Source organism: Calidris pugnax, unplaced genomic scaffold (assembly GCF_001431845.1).
Source record: "Calidris pugnax isolate Ruff unplaced genomic scaffold, ASM143184v1 scaffold274, whole genome shotgun sequence".
Taxonomy (NCBI): domain Eukaryota; kingdom Metazoa; phylum Chordata; class Aves; order Charadriiformes; family Scolopacidae; genus Calidris; species Calidris pugnax.
The window spans coordinates 517,418-537,589 of record NW_015091009.1 but is presented as its reverse complement, the minus strand read 5'-3'; the positions used below and the strand labels follow the sequence as shown (position 1 = coordinate 537,589).

Below are 20,172 nucleotides of genomic sequence, written 5' to 3'. Positions count from 1 at the left end.
GTAACTGTCACTTAACTCCAAGTGCTCATTTAATTGTGATTACCCATCACAGTGCATCCATGTTTGTACTTAATTGAGTGAGAAGTGCTGAAGGGCAGGCATCTTTACTGCAGTGTCACTTTCTCCCCTTCTACCCATGCACTGTGACAACATTTATAGTGCCAAAAACCTCTTGTCAAGGCTGGGGCAAATATGTGCTGGCCCAAAATATTGGCCAATAAATTGCTTTCTCTTGTACTGCCAGTAGTTGAATGCTGAAAATACAGTTTGCACGTTTCTAACAAGCTAAAATTCTAGTTTTCATTGAAGTAAACTTATTTATGGAAATTGAATATTAACATTTTAAAAACCTGAATTTTTATTAGTCCACGTATAAGCATTTTCGTGCATCTCTCTTATCTGAAGTCTATAAAGTTGTAAATAAACTGCACTTTAGCTTCATTTATATAAAGCAAATTGTACCTGACAGCCTAGAGAATGATAATTTCAATATGTTTAGGAAGCTGTTTTCAGCAATTTTTTTTTTATGTCTGCATTTCCTTTTAATCTCTTTCCTGCTTTGTTTCTCTTGCTTCTTTTCCTTTCATTTTCCTTTCATCTGCGTGACCATGTAAGAACTGAGCAGATCATAGTGGTCTGACCAATGCTTCTCCTCCTCTGGCAAGGAAGCAGTGGGGAGGAACCATGGAACATTCCCCAAAAAGGATGTAGTTAATGATACACCCACATACAGTGCAAGAATAGAATAAGGGAGGAGTAATGTAAGTATTACTTTTGGGATGGTGCACCTAAAATATCGTTCCCTTTCTTCTATGTTCAGAGCTAATATATTAGGTTTATCATGCAAATTCACATCTCATCACCTTAAAATACCCGTATTTGACACTATTTATAACCAAAACATTGTTATAGAGTTGTATGCTTTTTTTTCCTGCAGTCTTATTTTAGGCAACCTCAGCAACGTGTGTGTATGTCCCTTTTTTTGTTTTGCAATTTAGGTAGTCTTCCCTGTGTACATAAAAAGTGATCCAGACAACTGCTTTGTAATATATACAAGTCCCAGTGAAATCACAGGAGACATTATGTTTTTGCTGCAAAAAAAAAAAAAATGTTAAAAATATTTAAGCATGACACTTGTTTTTTAAAGTCTATAGCATTAAAATATTTTATATAATATTAGTGTCAAGTTCCTTTTCTTCTGATTGCTTTCTAGCTGCTGTCACAGATCGAGAAACTTAAATCATCAGTGAGAGAAGACCTGAATAAAAATAACACCTTTTACAAGAGGAGGATAGAAGAATTGGGGCAGAGGCTTCAGGAGCAGAATGATCTGATTATAACTCAAAAGAAGCAGGTCTGTTTTGTGAATCACCTGCTGTTTCAGTGAATATAGGACATAGAGAAACATTTTACTAACATTTGGTCTTTGATGTATATATGGTTGCATAGTTAATATTCCAAATTTGTAGTAGTATTGCTGTAGTAGTATTTTGGTTAAACTTTGTAAACTATGTTCATAAATGAGAATAGATCTGGAAAAGAGACAGGAATGTAAACCAGGAATTAAAACACAATTTAGAAGGAGAGGATTAATAGCCCAAATGTTTTTAATAAGTTCAAAACCAAGTTAGAAGGTTACTAGGTCACAGTCACCAAAGACCTGTGCAGATGAAAAATTTCTGATAGTGAACAGGATTTAATCTGCCATAAAATAGTCATAATGAAAGCTAGTGTTCGAAGTCTGAAAATACATGACTTCTCACACTAAAAATAAAATATCATTTTTATCACTGTGAGAATAATTAACTAAATTATTACCATATGAAATTTAACAAGAGCAAGTCCCAGATTACACAGTCCCAAGTGTATAATCCTGATGATACTTACAAATTGGGGGTCAAGAGGCTGGAGAGCAGCCCTGTAGAAAGAGATCTGGGGATTTGGGTTGATGGCAAGTTGAATATGAGTCAGCAGTGTGCCCTGGCAGCCAAAAGGCCCAACTGTATCTTGGAGTGCATCAAGCACAGCATCGCTAGCTGGTCAAGGGAGGACATTGTCCCACTCTGCACTGCACTGATGTGGCCCCCCCTTGAGTACCCTGTGTAGTTTTGGGTGCCTCAATACAAGAAGGACATCAGACTATTAAAGTGTGTCCAGAAGAGGGCAACCAAGATGGTGAAAGGTCTCAAGGGCAAGGCTTCAGAGGAGCAGCTGAGGTCACTTGGCTTGTTCAGCTTGGAGAAGAAAAGGCTGAGGGGTGGCCTCATTGCAGTTTACATCTTCCTCAAGTGGGCAGCGGAAGGGAGGGTGGTGGTCTCATCTCTCTGATGACCAGCAACAGGACATGAGGAAATGGAATGAAACTGTGTTGAGGAAGTTCGGGTCGGACATTAGGAAAAGGTTCTTCACAGAGAGAGTGGTCGGTCACTGAAACAGACTCCCCAAGGAAGTGGTCACAGCACCAAGCCTATCACAGTTTGAGGAGCATCTCGTCAGCACTCTTAGTCATATGGTTTAGTTTTAGATAGTCCTGCGAGGAGCAGGGAGTTGGGCATTCCCAGATATTAATAATTTACTTTGTAACTTCATGTATCTGTCTTTTCTCTTTTAGATAAAAGAATTGTCCACAAGATCAGTTGCAAACATTAAACCATATGACGGTAAGTACAAACTGTAAGAAAGAGCACTTTTGTTTCTGATTTCAGCAGCTTGGCTGAAACAAATGTTACAATTCATTAAAAAATACACACACCAACTTTACTAGCTAAATACTGAAATCAAGTCACTGGCAAGTGACTTGACTGGCAATTTATTTGTGTTTTGCAGGGTGCCTACCTGTTTCTATGCCATGATTTCAAAGTTCATATTTCGCAGCTGTAAGGACTTCTAATGTACAAAGCTGATTGCTTGAGTAGTGAAGAAATGTGAAATATGGCAACTCTGTTTTGTGTTATGTAAACAACTTTTGGGTTTGCTTTATGAAGTGTAATTTTAATTGTTTTTTCACGCTTGACTGTCCTTGGGCTGCAAATTCACAGAAGGGAAAATATTGAGAGAGCAGACAAAATTGATTAATTTATGAGTTAAGATACAGATGTTCAAAGAAGTTTAAGAATTCTGGTAGTTTTGTCTGTGCAATGCTTTAGCATCTGAAGGCCATTACAAATAGCTAAACCTGACAATAGGGTTTGGGGATTCAGTCCTGCACTGCAAACACCCATATAGTTGATGCTGCAGTTGCAATGACTCGAAATAAATTTATTGCAATAGATGATGACAGCCAGATTAATTCTAATTCCAGTTTTGAAACAGTCTTGCTTTATTAGCTGAAACATTGGCTTGAACTGAATCTAACAGCAGAGAGTAAGTTAGTTTGAGGAGAAATAGTATGGCCGTATGGCTTCTCAACTGGATCTGGTCATGTGAATTTGCTCCTAGGCCTCAAGCTGATGCGAGGAATGTAGAATTGAAGTGATAATTCCCTCCACGGCTACACTATGCATGTTATATATAGGGTTTGCACTAAATGATATGAAGTGTGGATACAGCAGATTCTCTTCAGGGAATACAAGTGTTGATCAAGCTAGACGTGCCTAAGTAGCTTTTGACTTCTTCCCTGGGCCACAAACACAACGTATAGACATGACCAAAGAGATGATCTGACTAGTGCAGGTCCATATTCCCGTTCAGTGGCAATGCAATTACTAGTTTCTTGTCCTGGTTCTGGAAGTATTAAAAATGTTAACCATATCTAGAGATGTACTTTTATGTTGTGAAGGGCCAATTTTTACTTTGTAAACTATTTGTTTGCAGTAATACACCAAAAATGGTGTAATTTATAATTATGATCAAATATTGCAACATTTATGAATCTGTACGTCTGTTATTATTTCCTATAATACATTTACATTATTTTTTACTTCTGTGCTATTTTAGTGAACACTATTGTAGAGCGTCTTGAAGAACCTAAACCAAGTCTACCAGTGATGCACGGTAAGTTTTTTTTGATAGATCCAGATCCAGTGCTTTCAAACCTAACACACTGCTTTCTCAAATGTGTTGCTTGTCAAAGCATAGCTGTAAGAGTAGTTAAAATTAAATAACTTGACTTGCTTTGCTGTATGTCAGCATTGAGAATTCCCATGAGGTAATTGTAAAGATGCACTATTGAAAAGAATAAATTAAAACCAAAATAAAATAATTTGAGAATATTTCTTAGCACATGTATAGTAGTGGAGAACTTTAAGGTAAATGAAACTAATTGAGGAAGTAAAATTACGTTTCCTTCTACAGAATATGCTTATTTTCTGGTGTATGTCTATACTGGATGAAATCATAGAATTGTTTTGCTTGGAAGAGACCTTTAAGATCATCAAGTCTAACTGTTAACATAGCACTGCCAAGTTACCACTAAACCATGTCCCTCATATGTATATGCATATAATGGAATTTGTATAGAGAAAAATGTGGAGATGTTTTTTTATAAGTCTAGAAATTTTCATTTTCATGTGACCTCAAATGTCAAGGAGGAAAAATACAGAAGATATAATCAAAATAGACAGTCATCTCACCTAGATAGTTCTTCCAGAAGATAACTGTAGTTACATATAGATCATTATTTAGTTAATTTAACTTGTGGAATTGTGATATAGTTTAGTACTGGGAAGCAATAAACCCTCACATATGTTGTTTGGTGCTTTGTAAAAATAGTTTTCACTTTTTTCTCAGTCTGCAAAGTAATGGAGAATGTTGTTGCCATACCAATATTCTGTGATCAAATAATTCTTTACTTTCATTTCCAGTAGGAAAGTAATAGGAAAAAGTTACTTTAAGTAAAATGTTTAAATATTAAAACCATCTTAGAAATTATTTGAGTTATTGAACTGTAATCAATATTATAGTTCATAATAATATAGTCAATAATAATAATCAATTTTATTATTATTTCCCTTAGTTTAAAAATCTGCCAAGGGGAGAGGAAATGGAATTTGTCTAAGAAAAATGTACAGAATTTTTCACCAAATGCAGAAAATTCTGAAAAGGCATATGGGGAGAAGGAGCAGTGTGTAACAGAAGCTTTAGATAACTTGATGAGGAATGAAAAACTGATAAATATCAAGTGTTGATTTCAAAATATTTATTGTGTCAGGAATTACTAAACCAAGGAAAAGATATTTTTATTATATGGTAAAAATATTTTAATAATACAGAGATTTCTTACCTCTGATGTTCATTGCTAGAAGCTTTTTAAGTGAAACTATATAGAGGAAATGATGTTATGTGGAGACAATAATACCTTAAATAAAGATTATTAGTGGTAGTATTTTAAATAATCCAATTATTTTTCATTCAAAGCAGATTTGTTGCACCAACACAGTAGTGCTGGTTCTGGCTAAGAGATCTCACAGCAAGTACCTTAGGTATTGCCCTGAATTTAAGAAACGAGTTTTGTGAAGAATATTGCTGCTAAAGGCTTACACACCAAGCTTGTCAAGCATTGCTTTCTTAGTGCATTTGCTTTCATTTGGACTGAGGAGGAAAGCAGTTCCATGAACATCAGTACTTTCTGCGCTCTGACAATTTATATCAGCTTATTCAGATCTTTTCTGACTTCTTGCTGCTTTCCAAATATAAAGTCTGTGACGCATTATGAAATTTCTTGATATAGAAAAGGCTGTTCCTGCCATTGATATACAAAAGATTCACTATCAGTTTATTATGAAACCTCAAAGAAGGTGTTTCCTTCAGATTCCTTTGCTGATGATTATTTTATTTATCTCTGCAGGTCTCTCTGTCTGTCCCCTTTCTTCCCTTCTGGATTTTTTTTAAACTTACCCCACCTAATTTCTGGATGTAAAGGTTAGCAGAAATTGTAGTGTCTTTCCCAAAATTTTCATGGCTTCTCAAGGGATTGACTTACGTACTCAATTAAGACATCATGGCTGCATCTTGTGCCATTATGAAAATGAAAGCACTTGCTGGTAGCTTCTGTAGACATTTATTTAGCACAGAGCATCTCTGAAATCACAAGGGCTATAGTTTTCCTACCAAGCAATTGCCTGCATATGGAATATCTACCTTTTCTTTCTTTTTGTTTTTTCCATTTGCAAGAAAATTAATTCTGGAAAAGGTTCTCTTATGTGAACTTAAGCACGCTTTCCAAAGTTGCCTGGAAGCTTTTGCATCCTAAGATTAATTCTGCACATCTTAAATCTGCACTATGAAAAGATACCCAAACTACAAATGAGGTATCTTAGGTATAAAGTAGTGGGATAACTGTTTTAGCCTGGTGCTTTTGTGTTCATGTTCCTGATTTCTTGAGAGAGCTCACAGTCTGCCTTCAATGCCATCCTGGCTGACCATTCTTCTCTCAGTTTCTGAGCTAGCTGTAGGGTTTTGTGCAGATATAACTGTCTTATCTTTGAAGATAACTTATGTCTCACAACAAGGCAATGGATTAATTATGATTTTTTAAAATCATGTTTTAAAATTGGACTTTGGCTCCTATATTACTCTTGAAATGTTGATACTTGGTCAATATTCAATCTTTGTTAGGTCAAGAACACTAGGTGAAAATGAAGACAGTAGTTAAAAAGCAAAGATATTAATTACATTGTCCATTAAAACCTATGACTTAGTCTTCAAACATGGTGTGGACTAAGGCCCAGCTATCATTAGGGACATAACTGAAGCATCTGAGGAAAATTTAGTCCAAGTAGTCTTCCTAGCCAGTTAACAGAGAAAAGGGACACCTTAGAGTTTGGTTCATCCAAACTTACATCTGAATTGCTCTTTGAAGTTGTCTGTGTCTCTTCGTTGAATGTAGGAGTCTGAGCTGACAAGGCTCCTAACTTAGATGCCTCAGGTAAGTGTCAAAAATTTATCATATTTAAGAATATTGGTTTAAAAATAATATTTATACTGCTTTTGTGCAGTATATGGCTTCCCATTGATTAGTTAAGAGAAAAATGTATGAAGTGCATGAATTCAAAGATGACAGTCAAAACTACAAGTATTACAGGTTAAGTATGGCAGGTCTTTGGATGTGAAATTTGATTATAAATTAAAGGAGTAGATAATAACTATAACCATGGCTTATATTCCTTACATCTTGAAGAAGTGCAGCAATTTAGATCAAACAAATTTTACATTTCATCCTTGGTTTTCATATTGCAAAGTGCTTACAGTAGGCAATACTCCACTACTGATAATTGTAGCAGTTCTGTTCAGGCAAAAAGTACTTTAGCATTTCATATTTCAGAGTAAATAGACAGGATTTATCCTTTAAATATTGGCCAGAAGACTACTTTTCCAATAGTGCTGTCAGAATATTGGGTTTCTGTTAAACTAGTAGATAAGAAGAGACAAATAATATATTATATGCTTGAAATATACACAGTGTGATTCTTCATTATTGTTAGACATATTTTCCTATTCCACCTGCATAGAAATTGTCTTATTTAAAACTGGTATTTTGTGACTTTTCAAAGTATGCACACGCATAAATTTTAAGTAGTGTAATTATCCACTGAAGAAATTAAGGCTTCCCCTACTTCTGATACATTTTGTCTATCTCTCCAAGCATAGTACCTGTCAAAAAAGGTATTCTGGAAGATGTGGGATGACAGACAGATCATTGTGGAGGTCATCTTAAGGTTGCTGTCCTTAATGATGGCTAGTAATATGGCTGGCTTCAGGCCAGTGAGATATGAATATGACCAGCCTGCATTAAGACTGGTGGTGGACACCTCCATTTAGCCAGGTTCAAGCCTGAGGCTGACAGGAACCATTCTTCTGAGGATAATGGTAGGGTTAGGTTTGGAACTGAGGCTGGCTGATGACATGCAGTGAGGATGCGTCCAGAATTTGCCACTGGACTAGGTGTAGGATTTAGCCATGGTACTGTTTGGTTAAGGTCAGGCGTGGGACTGTTGGGGAGGACACAATGAATTAGGTTTGGAGTCAAGGTGGTTCATGCTAGCAGCAGAAGTTGATTTACAGTGGGGCCTGCAAAGGTGTCACCCAGAGACATGGTTATTGCCAAGTTTTACAGGGATCACTGACCTTGGGTTAGGGTTAGGATTAGGCTTAGGCAGACATTGATTGGCAAATGAGAGTTATGGTTGAGTTAAGAAGGATCAATTAAGCAACATAGAAGCAGCAGAGCCTGTCTGAATAGCTTTAAGTATGAAGCTGAAATCTATCTCTACTTCATAGCCAAAAAAAGGGTGGGGATGAGAGCCAGGGTTCAAATTGTGTCAATGAACAATGAGGTTCCATCTGAACCATCAAGACTGATGTAATCACCAGTTCTACCAGTACTCTGATAGTCCAAAGCAGGTGATCTGCTGGAGCCCAACGTGCCTACCGCCTTGCTTCAGCCTGCCGGGATCCACTTCCAGTCAGGCAACAACACAGTTTGGATATTCATCAGGAGTAGAGAACAGAGAAGTGACTAATAGCAAGTAATTCCTATCTAGGTGTGAGTCCAAAAGGGAAGATAGCAGTCTGTCTAGGTTCAACAATGTGGCTACAACGAAAGCTAGGAGTAGAAGATGTTGATGTAGAGCAGTGTCCACTCAGGGTCAGCTGAACTAGCTTTAGGGCTGATAGCTGAGAGGAAGATAACTGGCTCTGCTTAAGTCAGAAGCTGCAGTGATTACTTGTTTAAGGCTAACGTTGGATTGAAGCTTGGTGAGATGATGGGCAAAAACTAGAACTAGAAAAGGTTACAGTATTTCAGTGTCATTGGGGTTTCAGTCTGCAGCAGCAGCATTGTTTTAGATCTGAAGTTAGCAAAGACTGCTTTGTACAGATATGGCATCTAGTTGGGTAGTCAGATTTGAATGATTCCTAAAAATAAGCTTGGTAGTATTTAAATGCTGATGATTTTGAGGATGTGCACAAAGGTAAGAACTGAGCGGTCTGATCGGATGTCTAGAAGAAGAACCTGTCTGGGAAACATAAGGAGAGGGCTCCTTAAATTTTGAGGATGTGCACAAAGGTAAGAACTGAGCGGTCTGATGAGCGGAACTGATGTCTAGAAGAAGAACCTGTCTGGTAAACATAAGGAGAAGGCTCCTTAAGGGGGGGACATCTCCACAGCTGTCTGTAAACCAGAGGAGTGGTGAACCACGCTGTTTTTTCTTACATTTGATTCCAGTGTGATGTTCAATAAATGTATATAAGGTAAAAATTTATAAATTTATATAAATAAAGAGAAAGTAAAGAGAAGCTTGTCTTCCCAGATGTTGCACTTCCCCATGTCTTAGCATTCAATTTCCTTTGTTGTCGTACAGTGAACAACAATATTACACATAAAAGTAATACATTTGGGGTTTGCTTTTGCAACTATTCCTTTGCTGATTTTAACTTCCTCTGTTTCTAGTGTACTGAGGAAGAGGAGCATGTACCTTTATGCCAGATGAGCAGACTATTTTCAGGTCTGAGTTCTGGGGACTCGGCTTTCCCTGTTAAACTAAGTCACTGGACAAGGGCTTGTGTAGAGATGAGTCAGCTCCTTTAAGCAGCTTGCATTTGAGTAAAGTACAGGTAAAACAAGTATAGATTAAATCCAATTACACAGCAACTGGCTTACTGTCCAGTAGGTCCAGCCAAGAAACTCAGAGGCCTGAACACCCATGCAGCTACATTAAATCCCCCCGGAACATCTCATCTGTGCTTCAAGCTCTGTCCTCCAAAAACAGGCTCACTGCAGGCTGTTGGGAATGATCCCAAACTGTGCCTGAACGTTGTTTTGGAGAATGTTAGTTGGTGCAGGGTAACAGTGTGCCAGGAGCAAATTCCAGTGCCCGGGAATGCTCTGGCCACCGTTAAGTTTTACAGCCTCAGAGATGGAGAGACCAGGAGCCTATTTGTCAGTCAGACTCTCATAGTTTTGCCTTTGAGTGTTTCCATAAAATACATTGATATTTGCATCTTGTTAGCATCTTGTGATGGTGTAAGAAGCTGTTTTTTAGAATTTAGTGCAAATTCTATGGGAGCAAAACCTTCAGTCTTGTAATCTGTTTGGAAAAGCAGGTGATGGGCCAAATAGAATGGCAAGTATGGAAAGAATGGAGAGAGCAGCAGCCATACCCAAGCATTTACAATATATTTTAGTCCCCTTCACATGGGGAATATTGGAGATGTGACAGTAACTGTCACTTAACTCCAAGTGCTCATTTAATTGTGATTACCCATCACAGTGCATCCATGTTTGTACTTAATTGAGTGAGAAGTGCTGAAGGGCAGGCATCTTTACTGCAGTGTCACTTTCTCCCCTTCTACCCATGCACTGTGACAACATTGTAGTGCCAAAAACTTCTTGTGAAGGCTGGGGCAAATATGTGTTGGCCCAAAATATTGGCCAATAAATTGTTCCCCTTCTACCCATGCACTGTGACAACATTTATAGTGCCAAAAACCTCTTGTCAAGGCTGGGGCAAATATGTGCTGGCCCAAAATATTGGCCAATAAATTGCTTTCTCTTGTACTGCCAGTAGTTGAATGCTGAAAATACAGTTTGCACGTTTCTAACAAGCTAAAATTCTAGTTTTCATTGAAGTAAACTTATTTATGGAAATTGAATATTAACATTTTAAAAACCTGAATTTTTATTAGTCCACGTATAAGCATTTTCGTGCATCTCTCTTATCTGAAGTCTATAAAGTTGTAAATAAACTGCACTTTAGCTTCATTTATATAAAGCAAATTGTACCTGACAGCCTACAGAATGATAATTTCAATATGTTTAGGAAGCTGTTTTCAGCAGAGGACATTTCAAGATTTCTTCAAAGCAGATGATAATACTGAATCTTACTATATTGGAGTGATTGAATATTTTTTAAAATTGATTTTATTGGAAATTATCATATATATATGTAAAATTTCTCTGTGTCTTGCATGTATGGACTCAATACTCAGTAATTTTGTGGAATTGTGAGTTAACCTACTATTTCCATATATTTTTGAGGATTTCTATGTCCATTTTACTTGCCTTTTGTAAACTTTTAGTATCAGTGGCACACAAACAATATTTTTAAATACACTTAAAAATTAAAATGTTTCTTATGAGAATTGGAGGATTTCTATGTCCATTTTACTTGCCTTTTGTAAACTTTTAGTATCAGTGGCACACAAACAATATTTTTAAATAATTTAAAAATTAATATGTTTCTTATGAGAAAGGAATGATGGTATTCATTTACTTAATCCTAGGTGGCTTTGTTATTGTAGATGCTTAAAAACATCCCACCTGGCCTTTGGGTGCCGTTCCAGAAGGGCAGGGATTTTTCTCTAGTTGTGTCACGTGTCATCCAGCCCCACACTGGTGGCTTAAAACCCTGATATATCTGAGATGACACCAGACACCCCTGTTTGGGCAGCTGAGTCGCTCCTGAAGTGACTGTTGTACTAGGCTGTCCTCTACAGAAGTCACTGTATCACCAGAGAAGTGACGAGTCCTGTTGCATTGGGTTTGTGATTGTTAAGCAGGTTGTCAGCAATCGGGGAAAATTGACGTGTGTGGTAAGTGACTGTTGTACTAGGCTGTCCTCTACAAAAGTCACTGTGTCACCAAAAAAGCGACGAGTCACATTGCATTGGGTTTGTAATTATTAAGCAGGTTGTCAGCAATCGGGAAAATTGACATGTGTGGTTTTTTGCTTAATTTTCCCACTCTGGACCTTGACCTTCTTCTGTCCTGTTTGTCTGGTATTCCTGTTCTTCCTTGTTATTAGAGCAGGCACCCTTGGTGCATATGCTGGAGCCCATAGAGGAGCTTTCAGAAGAGGAAAAAGGTAATGGTTGATTCGGCTCAAACTGTAGTGGCATGTGTTTTTTGAAAATAAAAATGTAAATATTATTTGATACCTACAGTATTTTTTCATTGTATTTGAGTCTGCTTATGTGATTTGGGTGGGAACATTCCTTGTTTGTGTCAGTCTCCTGTTTGCTGTTGGTGCTTCTAAATATTATGCTTTCCTTACCCAAATTCAGTGCTTTTATGGAAAGCTGGCTAGCTCTTTAAAGCAGGCATATTCCATTTGTCTAAAGGCACTTAAGCTAAGTTTGATGGGGAATATCCCCTCACTGGGAAATTTTTGGTGCTGACACTACTGGAGCGTATGCTCACTTCTGACTCAAACTGCCTGAGAGGATAAAGAGCTCAGATAGAAGAAAGAATTTAGTGGTGGAGGTTGAAGCTGCCTACTTTCATAGATGCACCAAAGATACTTTTGCAAGCAATCTCAGTTACGCCCACCTCTGAGCAGCCACAGCTCCAGCCAGGGTTAAGCAATTCTGAATGAAATTGCAGAGCCCAGTATTGGCAGCTGTTCCTCTGCTTCATCCAAGGAAAACTTGGAGAAGGCCACGTTTACACCGACAGAAGAGAAAGCACTGGTTCATCCTGCATGGTATTCTTCTCCTGAAGAAGGCTTAGATGAAACACCAAATAGCTGAATAGCATAATAATCCGTACTGGGTACAAAAATCAAAAGTGGTTTTGAACCTTATAGCCAATGAATTTAAATTCTGAAGGAATGATGCTGTTTTGAAAATGAAATTGTTGTCTGAATACATCTGTGTCTTAAGTGAGAGGTTTCCCCAGGGAAAATCTGCTGACTCTGAGCGATCTGAAGTAAAGACTGGTTGCATTTTTGCCGTTCTTTCTCCTATTTCTCTTGCTAGCCACCTTCTTTCTTGATGGATTGTCTTTGATTCTTCTGCTGTGCCTAAAGGCATGGCCTGCAGTAGGAGAGAGAAAGAAAGAATGCAGTCTGAAATGACAGACCAAGATTTTTTTGTTTTCAGTGACAGCCATTTGTAAGGGAGAGTGTAAAAATTCTTGACTTGACAGATTATTTCATAGGATTATGTAGGACCTGCAACAGTGGACCAGGCTTCAGGTCCCTTGTCTCCAAAACTGTCAAATCAAGTGTTCAGGGTTGATTTTTTTAAAAAAACAGAAATGAATAAGAGCACAGTTCCTTAAATAGTTGGCTCCAGCAAAGAGGATTTGGCTTGTGTTAATTAGCAAGAATTAATATTGTCATTAATTAGGATAATGCTGGATAGTCTTGTTACCCATATTAGTATGTATTAATTTTGAATTTAAAAACTATTTTAGATGGATCTGTTTTATTGTAAGGATTAGCATCTGAAAGGGACAGGATTTTCAGAAGGCTCCCTGGAGCCTTCCACTTTAAAATGTCTCATATCTGGATTTCTGAGGGTTACATACAAGATAATGCACCTTTTCCTGCCAGAGGATAGTCTGATTTCCCTATGTTTCTGCACTGACCAGTACTTGGCCTCTTCTAGGACTTGGCTCTCCAGCCAAATCACTTTTAATCCTACTTCTGTCAGGGACTGAGTTGTCCACACAGTCCCCAAAGACATTTAAGATTTCAGCCAGATTCTGTTCTTTTCAGCACAGATCTCTTAGTGTGGTAGCCGGGCTCTTTTTCTGTTTTCATTACCTCGAGTTCTTTCCAGGATCCATAGAAAGCCACTTCCTCAAAACAACCTAAATATCATTTGTGTATCTTGAGGCAAAAAAGCCTCAGGGTCCCCTTCAGGATGCTTATCTTTCCCTTAAAGAAAAATGAAAACTAAATGGAACTGTTTTTTAAGCAATCATTGTTTAAAAGTAGGAAAAGTGGCCTTTTTTTTTTTTTTTGGAAAGAAAACATTTGAAAGTCACAATTTGGAATTACTCCTTTGTTTGTACCCGTTCCAAATGGTTTGGCTTCTTTACTCCCTTGTATGACCCTAAAATACTTGGGCTTAACTTAAATGTCAATCTTTAATTTAGATGAAAGAATCTGTCTAGATGATTCTTTATTTCTTGCATAAGAGTTCATGTCATTAGGGACACTTAATGTAAGGGAAAGAGCTAGAAACTTCTTTGTCTGCTTTTAAGTATGTATGATGTCATGGACCTGCATAGAAGAAAACACGACACTGAACTTTTGTCCTTGAAAGACTATTGAAGATAAGTATTATTCCTCATGTATATTCTGGGAAACAGTCTGCTTCAGACTAGGGTTTTGTCTTTACCAAGACTTTTGAAAGTGCTACAACTTCCCAGATATTTGATTCCACTGGTATTTTGGGTTTTTTTTTTTTATCAGAGAACATTATGTTGCTTGAAGCTTTTCTTGAGAACAATTTTGTCATATTCCTGTTTTCATTCCTGCTAGAGTTCAGCTTTGATTTGAAATACCACTTGTATAGAACTTAAGTATCAGAAGATAGTATTTCTTTATCAGAAGCTTTCAAGTCCAGTTCTAAAAGATCTTTGTTGCTAAATATTCAGGCATATATCTTTATAGCGATTCTGTAACAAGAAAAATAAAAGATACTTCTGATGGCGACTACAATGTGCAGAGTTATAGATTCCAAGTGAGTTCACCTTTGTAAGGTAGCCCTAGATTTTCAAAAGAATACAACTCCATGTAGACAAAAAGGGCATATGTATGTCTACAGTGTTTCTAAAAAATGCATGCTTCAATGCAGTTTTTAATTTTCTCATGTACTGTATATTTTTTGAATGTCTCTTAAATGCATTTTTCCATTCTTATTTCAGAAACTGAGAAAGGTGATCATAAAACAGGTAGAAGTAACCACTATTTAATAAATGCTTTGAAGACCGATCCTTCTTTAACTAAAGAATTACGAGTTGTTTTGGAGCAAGCCTTGGAGGAGAAGCTGGAATCCTTGGGAATTAAAGCAGTAAGATAATTTTGAGTTATTTAAAAGAGGGGTAATCTTTTTCCCACTTTTTTGCTGTTCTCTTTCACTCTTGTACCTCAACCCTCAGCCTATAAAATCCAAAGCTAAGTTTCCACATGTTATAAATAAATTTAGTTCATTAACTTGAGGGCATGTCCATCAAATTAGAGCTGTGCAGGATGTGGCTACACCTGTGAGCAATGTTACCAACTTCTGGGATTTTTCTACAAGCTTCGTGGTGTTTGAAGTTTAAAAGCGTGTATATAATAGTAGGATATAAATCCCAGAAATAATAGCCCTTGTGTTTACAATACAATTTGTTTCCTTAGGGTGTTCGTGGTATCCCAAGTGATCGCTTAAATAAAATTTTGCGTGCTATTGAATCTGCCAGAGACTGCAAACAGAAGGAAGAGCCTGACATTCAGCGAATTCGAGAGCATCTTGAACGCCAAGTTAGCTTTAGGGTTGAAGAGAAATCATCATCTTGTAATAGAACTGCTTCCTGTCCTCAGCTTCCTTCAGAAGGTTAAAAAACCTTTTTTGTTTGTTTTCTTTTATTTTAGAACTGGTACTTAAGGTTTTATTTAGAAACATTTCTGTTTAACTGCTTTTTTAATTTTTTACGTAAGTATTCTATGTAGTTATGGGCAACTGAACGGTTTCCTTTAAAGGGTTCTTGATACTGTGCTTAACTGCAGAAATTTTAGCTCCTATATTGGTGTTATACATGGTAACTCTGAACTGCTTTGAAGAAGAAAGTTACATTTTTTCTTCTTTTTTGTAAAATTATGGTTGGCAACAGAGACATCTTCACTTTGGGGAACAAAACATGAAAGACACCAAACATTGTCTCTGATAACGAGATAGATAACTTCTCTTGTAGATAAACAGAAGTTCAATCAATCGGGAATTTCCTCGTTTGCCGCACCACAAAAACCAGTAAAAAGGTCTTCAACAGCTGTCCGCCCAGCTGAACAAAGAACAGCCGTTGCTGAGAATACATCTACACCAAAGTAAGAGATGTTCTTCTCATAGTACTCATACCTCAGGTAACAATCATATGGGTTTGGGTTTTTTATGACTGATGTGAACTTTTCATCCTAATATTGTAAGCAAAGAATTCATATTACTTCTGTATAAACTTTATGCTTACTTGGTTGACTGTCAGTCTTGAAATAACTTGTCTTGTTATTTTTAGGTCCATGAAGCTTTTTGGAAATGGAGTACCCAAAAAGACCTCTAGTATCACGTATGTTTTATTCCTTTGTATTTTTGAAGAAAACATATTTGGTGACTTAATATTCACATGCTTGCCGTGCAAAAGCTATTATTAAGCTGAAATTACAAACACCTTCTGGACTCTGTTTAATATTTTGTTTTAAAGTATTATTCCATTTGAATTTATTATTACAGCCCCTGAAAGATAGCATGTTCTCCTTTCAGTAGATGTAGTAGTTTCATTCTCACATGCTTTTTCTGAGTCAGTTAAAAGCATTTCTAGATTTTCATGATGTGATTTTTTCTAGTTTCTTGATATTTTCTTACTATGACCAAAATTAAACACAATGTTCCAGATTCCACTCACAACAATGTTTTAAAGTATTATTCCATTTGAATTTATTATTACAGCCCCTGAAAGATAGCATGTTCTCCTTTCAGTAGATGCAGTAGTTTCATTCTCAGATGCTTTTTCCGAGTCAGTTAAAAGCATTTATAGATTTTCATGACCTGATTTTTTCCAGTTTCTTGATATTTTCATACTATGACCAAAATTAAACACAATATTCCAGATTCCACTCACAACAGGCACATTACTTTTTAATTTTCTGCACTGAAAAATTCCTAACTTATTTTCCTCTAACAGAATAGCAGAACAGACTTTCTATGCTGCAGGTTCCTTGACTCTGAATTTTTCTCTCCCGGGTTTTTTTTTTTATCAGAGAACATTATGTTGCTTGAAGCTTTTCTTGAGAACAATTTTGTCATATTCCTGTTTTCATTCCTGCTAGAGTTCAGCTTTGATTTGAAATACCACTTGTATAGAACTTAAGTATCAGAAGATAGTATTTCTTTATCAGAAGCTTTCAAGTCCAGTTCTAAAAGATCTTTGTTGCTAAATATTCAGGCATATATCTTTATAGCGATTCTGTAACAAGAAAAATAAAAGATACTTCTGATGGCGACTACAATGTGCAGAGTTATAGATTCCAAGTGAGTTCACCTTTGTAAGGTAGCCCTAGATTTTCAAAAGAATACAACTCCATGTAGACAAAAAGGGCATATGTATGTCTACAGTGTTTCTAAAAAATGCATGCTTCAATGCAGTTTTTAATTTTCTCATGTACTGTATATTTTTTGAATGTCTCTTAAATGCATTTTTCCATTCTTATTTCAGAAACTGAGAAAGGTGATCATAAAACAGGTAGAAGTAACCACTATTTAATAAATGCTTTGAAGACCGATCCTTCTTTAACTAAAGAATTACGAGTTGTTTTGGAGCAAGCCTTGGAGGAGAAGCTGGAATCCTTGGGAATTAAAGCAGTAAGATAATTTTGAGTTATTTAAAAGAGGGGTAATCTTTTTCCCACTTTTTTGCTGTTCTCTTTCACTCTTGTACCTCAACCCTCAGCCTATAAAATCCAAAGCTAAGTTTCCACATGTTATAAATAAGTTTAGTTCATTAACTTGAGGGCATGTCCATCAAATTAGAGCTGTGCAGGATGTGGCTACACCTGTGAGCAATGTTACCAACTTCTGGGATTTTTCTACAAGCTTCGTGGTGTTTGAAGTTTAAAAGCGTGTATATAATAGTAGGATATAAATCCCAGAAATAATAGCCCTTGTGTTTACAATACAATTTGTTTCCTTAGGGTGTTCGTGGTATCCCAAGTGATCGCTTAAATAAAATTTTGCGTGCTATTGAGTCTGCCAGAGACTGCAAACAGAAGGAAGAGCCTGACATTCAGCGAATTCGAGAGCATCTTGAACGCGAAGTTAGCTTTAGGGTTGAAGAGAAATCATCATCTTGTAATAGAACTGCTTCCTGTCCTCAGCTTCCTTCAGAAGGTTAAAAAACCTTTTTTGTTTGTTTTCTTTTATTTTAGAACTGGTACTTAAGGTTTTATTTAGAAACATTTCTGTTTAACTGCTTTTTTAATTTTTTACGTAAGTATTCTATGTAGTTATGGGCAACTGAACGGTTTCCTTTAAAGGGTTCTTGATACTGTGCTTAACTGCAGAAATTTTAGCTCCTATATTGGTGTTATACATGGTAACTCTGAACTGCTTTGAAGAAGAAAGTTACATTTTTTCTTCTTTTTTGTAAAATTATGGTTGGCAACAGAGACATCTTCACTTTGGGGAACGAAACATGAAAGACACCAAACATTGTCTCTGATAACGAGATAGATAACTTCTCTTGTAGATAAACAGAAGTTCAATCAATCGGGAATTTCCTCGTTTGCCGCACCACAAAAACCAGTAAAAAGGTCTTCAACAGCTGTCCGCCCAGCTGAACAAAGAACAGCCGTTGCTGAGAATACATCTACACCAAAGTAAGAGATGTTCTTCTCATAGTACTCATACCTCAGGTAACAATCATATGGGTTTGGGTTTTTTATGACTGATGTGAACTTTTCATCCTAATATTGTAAGCAAAGAATTCATATTACTTCTGTATAAACTTTATGCTTACTTGGTTGACTGTCAGTCTTGAAATAACTTGTCTTGTTATTTTTAGGTCCATGAAGCTTTTTGGAAATGGAGTACCCAAAAAGACCTCTAGTATCACGTATGTTTTATTCCTTTGTATTTTTGAAGAAAACATATTTGGTGACTTAATATTCACATGCTTGCCGTGCAAAAGCTATTATTAAGCTGAAATTACAAACACCTTCTGGACTCTGTTTAATATTTTGTTTTAAAGTATTATTCCATTTGAATTTATTATTACAGCCCCTGAAAGATAGCATGTTCTCCTTTCAGTAGATGTAGTAGTTTCATTCTCACATGCTTTTTCTGAGTCAGTTAAAAGCATTTCTAGATTTTCATGATGTGATTTTTTCTAGTTTCTTGATATTTTCTTACTATGACCAAAATTAAACACAATGTTCCAGATTCCACTCACAACAAGCACATTACTTTTTAATTTTCTGCACTGAAAAAATCCTAACTTATTTTCCTCTAACAAAATAGCAGAACAGACTTTCTGTGCTGCAGGTTTCTTGACTCTGAATTTTTTCTCTCCCTTCACAACAGGCACATTACTTTTTAATTTTCTGCACTGAAAAATTCCTAACTTATTTTCCTCTAACAGAATAGCAGAACAGACTTTCTATGCTGCAGGTTCCTTGACTCTGAATTTTTCTCTCCCGGCTGATCCATGAAAGCCTGTCTCTGTTTGCCTGGCAAGGCTTCTTATATATTGATATGTTGTTTTGTAAAGATAGTTACATAGGTGGAAATAATCATGTCTATATAAGAGAGCATTTTGTGATAACTTTCTGTGTTTACCGTAGTAGCATGACTTCTTTTAAATAGTTCTATGAATACTTAGAATTTATGGGAGCTCCTGTTTTTTTCACATAAGAAAAACCCAGTAAGTCCTCAGGTTGTATGTGTTTTTGTTTAGAACTCCACCATTCAGTTCAGAGGAAGAAGCAGATGAAGATGATATTAAGCAGCATTATGTATCACCAGAATTATTACAAAAGCAGTCAAAAACATCAAGCAGTAAAGTCAGTGCTTTTCAGAAGGCTTCTGGCAAAAGCGATATGGGATGGGATGGGACGGAGGAAAGTGAAACTGAGGAAACTGGAACACCTGCCAAAACTTCCAAAGGTTTTTTCACTACTTTTGTATATGCATTTTGTAACAGCTGTACATGATTTTGCATTTCCTGATAACATTACTGTGTTAGAAAACATAATGAAGGCAGACTGTCTAGCTTTGACTGTGTGTATATTTCTTTATATTAATATAGTGCCTAGAAATGTTACTTCAGATTAGATGTGTATCGTGCTGTTATATATAAATGCAGAAAAAGAGACAATCTGTGTCTCAGAGAGACTTCTGTCTAAAAAAGGTTTTTCTTAGTCTTTTACTTATTTTTACTTTGTGGAAGGTTTCTAGAGGGTTTACAGTAACGTCCCTTACTTGTCAATTGAAACTGTCAATATATTTTTTTATGAACTTCAGGAACAGTAATTCAAAAACTGACCGAACAAGTTGGAAAGAGTCTTTCTAACCATGGAAATAAGAACAAACCAGCTGGAGGGGTTAATGTTGCGCAGGCATTTATTAAGAAAGAAGAGGTGCAAGAACTGAAGGTATCACTTTTAATAGTCAATATTATTTCATTAAATAATCAAACTAGATATACATCTGTTACATTTTTTTTCCTGCTGAAACCATCTTGATGCATTTAAGAGCTGA

General features: G+C 36.5%; 1 protein-coding gene and 1 long non-coding RNA gene across 3 annotated transcripts in view; both read left to right on the top strand.

The window, feature by feature from the left end:
* DZIP1 (DAZ interacting zinc finger protein 1) overlaps positions 1-20,172 on the top strand; it is a 56,426-nt gene that overhangs the window by 31,099 nt on the left and 5,155 nt on the right. The window contains exons 12-17 of the mRNA XM_014955638.1: positions 14,594-14,739; positions 15,069-15,264; positions 15,623-15,752; positions 15,938-15,988; positions 19,370-19,578; positions 19,936-20,066. Coding sequence (XP_014811124.1) covers positions 14,594-14,739; positions 15,069-15,264; positions 15,623-15,752; positions 15,938-15,988; positions 19,370-19,578; positions 19,936-20,066 — 863 coding nt within the window. The remainder of the gene's footprint in view (positions 1-14,593; positions 14,740-15,068; positions 15,265-15,622; positions 15,753-15,937; positions 15,989-19,369; positions 19,579-19,935; positions 20,067-20,172) is intronic.
* On the top strand, positions 631-11,758 carry LOC106895959. 2 transcript variants are annotated; one of them, XR_001413553.1, is made up of 6 exons: positions 631-761; positions 1,214-1,354; positions 2,612-2,660; positions 3,937-3,993; positions 5,786-5,859; positions 11,742-11,758. It is a non-coding gene; the product is annotated as an uncharacterized LOC106895959 (long non-coding RNA). The 2 variants fall into 2 exon arrangements; XR_001413552.1 differs by lacking the exon at positions 11,742-11,758 and having other exon boundaries at positions 5,786-8,970.